The 10603-nt window shown below is 29.5% G+C and overlaps 1 protein-coding gene across 1 annotated transcript; it reads right to left on the bottom strand.

The window, feature by feature from the left end:
- Positions 1-378: 378 nt before the first annotated feature.
- LOC106687580 (odorant receptor 4) lies at positions 379-8661 on the bottom strand. Its single transcript, XM_014431554.3, has 5 exons — positions 7850-8661; positions 4535-4637; positions 4346-4453; positions 1721-1876; positions 379-579 (listed from the first exon to the last, which is right to left on the bottom strand). Exons 1-5 carry the CDS (start codon positions 8599-8601, stop codon positions 529-531), a joined length of 1170 nt encoding a protein of 389 aa, XP_014287040.3. The 5' UTR covers positions 8602-8661; the 3' UTR covers positions 379-528.
- Positions 8662-10603: the final 1942 nt, after the last annotated feature.

Raw genomic sequence — 10603 nt, 5'->3', positions numbered from 1 at the left:
ATTAAACTTTTATAATGAATTGAATAATAGTAGATAACATAGATACAATTAAGAACAAAACAAAAAGAAAAAAATAGGAAAAAGATAAGAAAACAAATTAATTTAATTTAGTAATAAAAAAATACTGCATTTAGTTTAAATTTAGTTATTATGTGAAAACAATTTATCTTTGGTAATTACTATACATTAGTGTTTATATTTTATCCAATCGGACTGATAAGTATGCAGTGTATTCCATAATCCAATATATCTGGGCAGCATTGCTGATTTAAAAAAATATTTTTCTCAATAAATGTAGATAACTACATTTCACATGTGTCGTCCAGAGGATCTTCAATAAGAAATAAAACTCTACTAAGTTTTTATTTTTTAATTTTATTGAATTCAATAAAATGCTATGCTAGTGATCATTAAATTACATTTGGTAAGTAACTACATTTTCTCTTGATAATTGTATGTTGTAAGTCTAAATTAATAAAGAGATTTTCGACGTCGGAAATAAATCGATTCCAGAAATAGTTTCCAGTTTTACATTGTAGATTTCAACATCATAAAATAGGAATAAGACGTGTTTATAACCTGGAATGAAAGAAGTAAATTAATTTAAGACTTTATAAAGTTTTTAACCAATATAAATTAAATTGGTATAAGATATTGAAAAGTTGTTATATTTTCCTGGACAGGAATAAAAAAAAAAACATGATGACTAAAAAATACGATTAATATTTACTTGTAATCAAACGGTTATTTATTTTCAAATATTCTTTTAGGTAGTGATCGCCATATTATTATTGTTGATATTGGTACTTATTTCGAAGTATAGGGATTTTCGAGGAGCTACTATCTAGCACTGATTTGTCCCATCCCAGCATTATATGAAAGATTTCTCAAGCCACTCTTAGAAATTTACAATAGAATTAAGTGAGAAAACAATATAGTTCTCTTAAAGCAACCTACAATGATCCATTATTCTATAAAACCATCATTAGAGATGAACAGTTTCTTTTCGGAAAAAATAAAGGAGGCAATAAAGAGCTTTATTTTTAATTTTTATTATGTTGATTTGTTGACGTAAGGTATTTGTATTTTAAGGATTTAATTGTTGCAATATGTATTTACAGAAAAATATGCAGATGTAGTTACAGTACAGCTCTGATCTTGAATTCTATGGTGGGATGGGGTACCATACATCATGAGTAATAAGCTTTGAGGAAATTTTATATTGATTATTCGATTTTGAAGTAATTTAACTTATTTAAAATTTAATTAAATTTTTATGTGTGCGGACTAGAAGTTTAAGTAACAATGAGTCTTTAAATTTAAATGAAACATGGATGGTAAATTTAATATTTGCTAAGCTAGACGAGAAAGCAGAAATATGTGATGTAAAGGAAAAGAATAGGTCCAATATTGGCTAACAGAAACCTGAACTAATAAATGTTTAACTAAACCTTTTTGGAAAACATGATGATACCAAATTTCGAAAAGTTAGCTCCGTACTGTCAGCCGCAACATGAGCATTTTGAAAAAATGGCAAACCAATCCCGACGTTTGTTGCAGTGATTGAGAAACTCACATAATTGCATTTATCAGGTTACGAACATGTAATATTATTTTTTTTTCTTATTCAGAAATAGCATTGCAAACGGAAAGGAAAAATATTGTACTAGCAAAAAAAGTAATTCCTTTCTTATTGAAAATTTTGTAGAAAATATAATACCTGCATAAAATTGTGTAGATTCAAATTGGACATCCCATGGTAATTGATGACAAATGGTTTATTTGCCTGTTGTATCATCATCGTCAGGTGCTTTCGAATCTGTGGCCCCTCCTGGTACCAGGGGACGTCATAAAGTGCTTCGAACACTTCATTATTCTAGAAGACATTGAATACAACTATATAATATACAATAATCTGTATAGATCAGCTCAAAAATGTTTGGCATTACAATCGGAAGAACCTATAATAATAATAAATTTAACCTTTGTAGCTATATACTGAGAAGATATACTTTATTTGCAACTAGTGGGTTACCTGCACACTCTATATCAAAACCAAATTACACCTGCAATAAGTTTTAAAATGTTTAATTCTTCCAGTAAGTTCTTATTCTAGATATATTACAGTCCCACTACTGTGAACACCTATTCACGACATCCAACAGAAAGTTGATAAAAAAAATAATAAATTATTATTTCCAATACAATGCAACCTTTCTCACGTTTGCAGCAGGTTTTATTCGTAAAGCTGCTAATACAATTAGGCAAACTTTATTAACAATTTAAAACTCTTATTAAAAACTGGTATATTTTTTTTTACCAATCTGCATAAGAGAATTTTCTCGTCTCTAGGGGAGATATTCGGGCTTCTTTTGTGCATGTTGAAACATCAATTTCAATGTATTACACTAATGAGAAAATTTAATCAATGACATCAAGATACTTTTTCAAGCTTTCTATTTATTTTATATAAACTTCAGTTATTTGAGTTTACATAAATTGCAGCCTTTTGATTCAATATTGTTGGCAATATTTTTTAACAATAATAATTTGCTCCTGTGGATGGAATTTTAAAAAAAGGATATCATTATTTGTTTTAATAAATTATGATTCACTGATTAAAAATTACTATAGTTTGTAGTAACTATAATGTTACATACCTTAGCTGTGGGTAAGTAATTAAAAAACAAAACAGAAAAAAATAGAACAGTTTAATAAAAATGAAAAACTTAATATTTTTAAATTTCAAACAATATTTGATTTGAATTTTCAAACGCTACTTAGTAATTTGAACACTAACGCGATTTACCGACAGTTATCTCAAATTCAGGTAACCTTAGTAACGGTAACTGTAGACCAGAAACATGCTGCTAATTTTTGAGAGTTTTATTAAACCCGTGGACAAAGCTAAGTTATACAAATCTTAGTTTTACCGGACATTAGTGCAACCGGCCCTTATTATTGCATTAAACAGGCCTAGCCAAACTTACAAAAATTGTACTGTAGATTCGGCTGAACTTTGAAAGGTATCGAAGAATCAAAAAGCAACATGCCCTCCTTTTCTGAGCTGGATGAACCTTTTAGGACTCGACCTAGGACGTACGATTCCATGAGGATCTTGCTAAAATAATTTTTTTTTTATCGTTTCGATCTACACTGCAGGCCTTCTTTAGGGTTTTCTGTTTGATGGAGGTATACAAATTTGTTTTATTTACGTTTTGGTGGTAAAACAATTGATTTTTATTCAAAATTAATTCATACACCAGTATTGTTTATTCATATAACTATGAAAACATTTATGATGAGTTAAGAAAAGTTTTATTTATTAATTTTATCTCTTTATTATTAAGTCATAAGCGATGTTATGGGAATGAAAAATTAAGATTTTCATCATAAAATTTATATTGTCAAGTAAAAATAACAGACCGACTTCTTCCCTCTTCCGATGTTTTGAAGGAGTATCTTGTGTTGTTGGCGCGTCTCAAGTTTTAGAACCGCCCTGCTCGAACCGCCCTTTTTTGTTAGAATGGACCCCCATACCCATTTTATTTCTATTAAAGGTTTAAGACTTTAAAAGTTTTTTTAAAAGGTTCAATATATTTTGGAATAAATAAACCGAAACTAAAAAAAATTTCGAAAACCTTTTATACAACAAGGGGGTACATGCAATAATATGATGGTAGAGGAACATTGTTAAAAAATAAAGATGGCCTTTAATTATTCTCTAAATTATTTTTCTAATAAATGTTAATTTATCTAATGTGTCGTATTTTAACTATCTTTTAATAGTTTCTTTACCAAAGAGTTTTTATAAAATAATAATTAATGGTGGAATTCGTTGAGCAAATATTACTCATTTTAAAAATTGAATTAAAAAAAATTATAAAACCTATTCTTTTAAAAATAACTATTAAATTGAATTTTAAAAAATAATTAATTATTTAAATTAAAAATACTTTTTAATTTTATTTATTTGACCTAATTAATGCTAAGTGGGATAGAGAAAAAAAATCTCTTGTTACATAATGTAAAAAGAGGAAATACAAATAAAACAAAAAGTATAATTATAGAAGTATAGACAATTTATATTTTCTTCTTTGACAATACAAATTGTGGTTTTTATACGTTTGCCCGGTGTTTTAGAAGTAAAATAAATAAAACTGTTTCGTGAGACAGGTATTTGTTTTCCTTATTTACGTTTTGGCCAGCTCATTTATTATAATTCGAAATTCAGAAAAATGTGAAATATATTTTTCTCATAATCACATTCTGCTACCTTTTTGTACATAATTTTAAACGGTCCATAATTATTGTATTAAAATGATATTTTTTTTTTATTACCTACCGTATTTTCCAGTGACTCTCCGATGTAGCAAAATAGGAAGAGTATGATCGCCATCATAGTCAACGAAAATATACTAACAATGAAAGGCCCTGGTTTCACTTCACTATCCTGAAATTTTTTTTTTTAATCATGATGGAAGATTTTATTTAAATAATAAAATAATTGTTGGATGTAGAAATATATACATACAAAAATTGTCAGTACGTATAAATCAATGCAGAAGCAGATGGAATAAATTGTGTTTTGCACTGCTATAGGAAATCCTAAAATGTTGTCCATCATATCCAAGCCCCTGAAAATAAAATAAGTTTTGAACTGAATTATTTAATATAAAATATTTAGTATTACTGTAGACACAAAACACTTATTACTATATGGTAATCAAGTGGTAGGTAATGCACTAAGTATAGTTTTGTTAACCTAGATCTCTTAAATCTGTTTTGCAGCTTGTTTTTTTTATTTTCGTAAAATAATATTTTGCCAGCTAATTTCCTGAGAGAATTATAAAATATATTATATATTATAGTAGGCTTATAAAAATTCATAAAACCTTTGCAGTACTTTTATGACTTAATTAATTAATATTACTAAATTTATTTTTAGTTATGGAAAATTTCTTCAATCTAGTAAAATTCTTTTTATATATCACAGCCATTATGATATATTTACACAATCATTAAAGCAAATTTGCATGTAGTATAATAGTTGTTGTAGTGTTCATATTATTTAATAAATATTGCTGATTAAATAATTGTAAGATACATTATTATTTGATTAATCATACTTATTTAGGAATATTCCTGTAATAATCATATAATTCATTCATTTGTTCATTTATCTTTTAATGATTGGTAAAAAGAAATGTAATTATTGGTATTATTATTCTTAGAGCACGAAATCATCTTCTATATCAATACTTTTGTGTTAACTAATCCATTAATGATTTAAATAGGTAGATTTGGATTATTATGGAAAAAACAATTTTTCAGAAACTCTTTTATCCATATAGTATTCTGTTTTCTTATATTTGTAACTTTTAATTAAACAAATCATCATTGATATTAATGCTTACTAATTACTAACATACTAATAAATTTACACTAGCCTTAGATGTATTTAAAATTTAACCTTTTTTTTTTTTAATTTTTAGATGTTCATTGAAAAAGTGTCACGATGTAGCTTAAAAGAGAAAAAAAATCTATTAAAAATTTGTATTAGTTAATATAAAGATTGAATCTTCAGAAAAAGCAGTTTTGGAAATCCACGTCATTCCATACATGAGGTCGAATATAATTAGGTGTACTTGAACATATTTGAATATATGAACTTAGAGATTCTTCTGCACATTAAGTCCTAATTTCGTGCATACATTTGAAATCCATGAAAGTGAAGTGCATAAAAAATTAAATAATAAAATTAATAATAATAAAAAAAAAAAAATCGCAAGACACATAATGCAGCAGTTTCTTATTCTTTCCCATGAAATTTATGTTCATCTATGCAAAAATCACAGGCCTAATATAATGCAGCTGATCTAATATTGTCAAAATAATGCGGAATCGAACAGTTTTTTTTTTCAAATTTCAAACATTAGTTTTCACCAATTTACGTCTAGAATGATTTTTAGAGAGCCTTCAAATAAGACGAAGCTGAAGTTTTTTTTTGGCATGGTTTCAGGAAAAAAATTCCTTTTATGAGGGTGGCTTATGGTTTTAGAATTTTTTAATCATAAGGATATCAGAAAGCCAAAAATATAAAATTAAGAACGCCTAATTCTCGAGTCAGTTTATCAATTTATTTGCCTGTTCATTAGGTGACAATGGATTGAGGAAATGCAGTAATTAATTTTAATTTTCTTTCCTCAAACTATAGTTTGATCCACTTAACATCTTGAGGAACTTACATAACAGGAAATAGATAAATAAAACATTTCTTTGACAGAAGGAAACAAATAATTTACCTTAATCAAAAACTATTCACCAGTCTTGAAAAGGTAAACATACTGGATCAACTCTTCTTTTTTACAAATATCAACTAATATTAAGTTGAAATGAGAATTTTTAAAAAAATCCATTCAGTCGCACTGCTAAATTTAGAGCGCTGTCTGTAAGCCAGACCATCTAGTCCTTCGCTTGTAAATGATCTACTGATCAACTTCCATAAAAAAATTTAAATAATGTGCTAAAGCAACTTTTTCCAAAAGCAGTCAAAATGACCGGCACTAGTCAAATCACAAGAAAGGATTCTGACTTGCCTATGACCAAACAAGATAGTACTGTTGCTTTAAACAAAATTTCACAGACTTTTTTTTTACTTTAATACTGTGACCGTGATGGGACGTGTGATAATATTTATGATTTATTAATTATTAACAAAATGATCAATCATTTATTATTATTCTAAAGAAGGAAAACCACAGATTTAGCTCCAAAAAAAGGTCGAATTCCAATAATCTCTAAAATAAGAAGGTAGTTTAGATAATTTATGTTTATTTATGTAAAGGATGAATTATTATAGTCTACCTCTTTAATTCCACTGCAGAAAATAAACGTCATAATTTTTTTTTAAATAGTTGAGAATCAGTTTATGAATGTAAATTGAGTTGATTTAATCAATGTTTACTTGAGATAGTTGGATAGAAATTTAAAATTAGTTGAACTATTGAATTTCTTTCTCAAGCTTTTTGAATACATTATAATTTGTTTCCAAATTTATTTTTTTAGAATTCGATTGATGTAAGGACTGAGTAATTTAAGCAGAATATTAATTTTAAAAGTTTGGGATAACAGATAAAAATTCGAGATTTTAAAAGCTACATATAAATTATATGACTAATCATAAAACGTAAGAAATTTGAAAATGTAGCACTATTTAAAAACACGATGAAGGAACTTATGCCAGGAGATCAAAATAAAACATTGTATAATTCATAAAATTTCTGCATAGAAATGATGACAAATGGGAGGATACTAAGGTACGGTGACTATTATAAGGAGTTTCGGATATCTCCCTTCTGTCTCGGTTTAAGTGGTCGTATATTTAAAACCGTTTTGTGCAGAGGGTGGGCTAAAATCTTGTTGGCACATAATTGTGAGCGTGAGTTTGATCGAAATGGCTATAACCAGTAGGTTCTCGTAAACATGAAAACTTAGTGACGAACCTTCTAAAAATGAGTCAATCCAGTAATTCAACTTCACCGACTCCTCTTTTCGGTGTAAATACGTAACCTAGAGCCGAGGACATGACAGAGGACTGGTATTTCAACCATTTAACTAAAATATTACAGATGAAAACGTAATATAATATGCAACATAATATAATGGACATAATGTAATTATATTGTAATATAATATAATCTTTCAATTACCTAATTTAATAGCCTTGAAATTGAACTAGAAATTTTTGTTTCTAATCACAGTACAATAATCATTCAGATCATGGCATTTTTGGATAATGTCCTTACATTTGTGAAATATTTAAAAATAAAGAATCTTTAATATTTACTCTAGCGTGCTCTGGTGGTGTCTCGTCACATCCTTCATCAAGCGCACCACATCCATGCGATAGTTATCTCCCTTCCGTTCCATCACCTCCTTGATTATCGACAGTTTTTTCTTGATCATATTCAGCTCTGTTTTGGTGTAAATGATGGAGATGTAGATCAAGGCCTCTATGCCTATATTCATCTCAATTGTGAGTATCCCCGTGGTGATTCCTATGAGGGAGTACAAGACGTTTCCCCAACTCCTCGGTTCGTAGTCTTCGACGTACTGTTGGCTCGGTAGAGGAAACCTCACCACTGGAAAATTGGGGTTGATGAGGCCACCAACTAAATCCACCACGAACGGGAGGCTGAAGTAGAACACGTTGTACGAACCCATCACCATATTGTAATACCTGATAACTTTCCAAACCCCCAACGAATCTCTTTCGAACATCTCCGTCTGCCATTTTCCAACGTGTTGTTCTTGATAGCCCTTCAAAATGTCTACCATCTTTTTCACTTGATCCTGATAGCAGAGTAGATAGACCTGCTGGGCGCTGGTTATGATGCCGATCACAATGTAGAAGGCTGTTTGTTCCATAGTCTTCTTGAATCCACCCTCGATCGCTGCTAATAGACAAACGACCAACGTCCCCACAGAATAAGCACCCATAAACATATTTAGAAATTTTCTAAACGTTTTACTTTTTTCAGAATATAAGAAAGTATTCTCAAGCAGATGAACGAGATCTCCAACACGTAGACCGATCATTTCAACAGAAGTTCAGTATAAATACGGACGGAATGTCAATATAATACCATGATAACGAACATTTGCAGAAGAAATGAAAAAGTATTTTCCAAACTATTCTACACTCTAGCAATTATAGAATATATAATAGCTTTAAAGATGTTCTTCTTCTTTTTTTTTTAATAGAAAAAGTTTTCACAAACTCTAGAGATAGCTGTCTGCCCTAATTCAATTATATTTAAAATCCAATTAAGAGTTCCCTATAATTTTAAGAACTGGCAGTTAGCAACTTGATAAAAAATTAACGAGTCAAAACTCTTTACAAATTCTTTCCAGTTGACTTGTTCGTTTTTAGAAATGATCGGACAGTCAGTGTTGATAAAAAACGTCAGACAGTAATTTACATCACTCCTAAATTTTAACTGGTAGGTAAATTCACTGATTTTTAGCAACTACATAGGCTTAGTTTGTTTTTATCGGATTGCAAGGTTTGTTGTTATCGTATACATTTTTCAGTAACGGTATTTTTTTCTTTATTTTAGCAAATACCCAGTGCTAAAATTGTACGAGGCAACATCAAAATGAGTATCCGAAAATTTCGGGGGATAAATATGACGGTTTACAGTGATGACCATATTGTCGAATCAATAATGCTTACAGATTATAAAGCTGGGATTTCCTGCTCCTCTATATTCCTCATGAGGTGCATACAAATATTAGTTATTTTTATGGCAAAGTTTATTATATCTTTACCAATATTTAGAACAACATCAAGGAAACAAAATTATGATTATTTAAGCTATATATATATATACAATTATTTATTTAAATTTATTTGTGGGTAAATTTTTCACAATCTGTAAAAATCAAGCAAACCGGTTCGGGCCTACTTCATTTTGAAGTCAATCATTTTCAAGTTCGAGCCAAATTTGTTGTCATTGAAAAATAATATTGAGGTGTATATAGTTGACCGTAGATTACTGATTGGAGAAAATGGTCGGGGGTGCGGTCAGCAAAGGAACAACATAAATAAATATTTTATTTATGCCTGGCATAAATAAATATTTTTTATTTATTTATGTTGTTCCTTTGCTGACCGCACCCCCCGACCATCTCCAATTTGAAAAATAATGTTAGTTTCATAAATGCACCAATTTTTTACTTATTCTTTCAGAGATCAATTCTTGTTAGGTTGTTTGGCTCTCCATTTGTGGGTAGACATTCCGAACGACAGCCTTATTTTGTCCACTGAGTAATTTTGAAAAAAAACTGCAAACTCTTCCCCTGGCATTTTGGTATGGGTCCATCCTAACAGATTTCCAAGCAGTAAAAAATCGCCCAGTTTTTCATCCTCTCATTCTTACCAACCTGGACAGATCCAAACATGTGGCCAGTTGTCTGATCACAATAATTTGTCATCAATGTTATAAGATTTTAAAGTTTAATGCTATTTTCTTCTCTTTTTGAACATCTTTCGTTTCATATACATTTCATTTGTATTTATTTTTTTCAGTTCCCGTAATATTTTTTGGTGAGCACTTTCCGATTGTTTTAGTGTCTTACTGGCATTCGTGTTATTATATGTGATGGCATTATCATCAGCGAACGCTCATACTCTCATATCATGGTACTTATCTCTAACATTTTTCCTAGTATATATGGACTGCCAAAGTATGTGTGGTCAGTAAGTATTTTCTTCAATTTTATTAAACATTTCTATTTAGTTTTCAATAGATGTGCCGAGAGGGGTGGTGGTAAGTATTAAAATAATGATTTTGTAATAACTTATATGATTTTTCTTTTTTTTATTGCCAAGAATGAACCGAGTATCATCATCATCACCGAGCTCGACAAAAACCATCACTACATATCACTTCAGAGATTCTACGAAGGATTCGGCGCTGAAACCTAGCAAGAGCTAAGACTAGTTCTCTTTGTAGGGATCATCTAGCATGCGTATATCAGTACGGCTCTAATAGGTTTCAGGTGTGCCAGGGTAGGCCTAGATACCTCTCTGCTTCTA

This window comes from Halyomorpha halys, unplaced genomic scaffold, assembly GCF_000696795.3.
Source record: "Halyomorpha halys isolate HHAL.00 unplaced genomic scaffold, Hhal_1.1 Scaffold985.1, whole genome shotgun sequence".
NCBI classification, from domain to species: domain Eukaryota; kingdom Metazoa; phylum Arthropoda; class Insecta; order Hemiptera; family Pentatomidae; genus Halyomorpha; species Halyomorpha halys.
The sequence above is the reverse complement of the archived record's forward strand: the minus strand, read 5'-3'. Positions and strand labels throughout refer to the sequence as shown.

What these genes read in the sequence shown, in the direction of transcription:
- LOC106687580 (XM_014431554.3), bottom strand. Translation starts at nt 8,601, where the DNA reads ATGATCGGTCTACGTGTTGGAGATCTCGTTCATCTGCTTGAGAATACT. An exon ending in TATACGTACTGACAATTTTT is followed by an intron (nt 4,454 to 4,534) that starts GTATGTATATAT and finishes AAAAAATTTCAG; the next exon opens with GATAGTGAAGTGAAACCAGG. An exon ending in ATCTACACAATTTTATGCAG is followed by an intron (nt 580 to 1,720) that starts GTATTATATTTT and finishes CTTTCATTCCAG; the next exon opens with GTTATAAACACGTCTTATTC.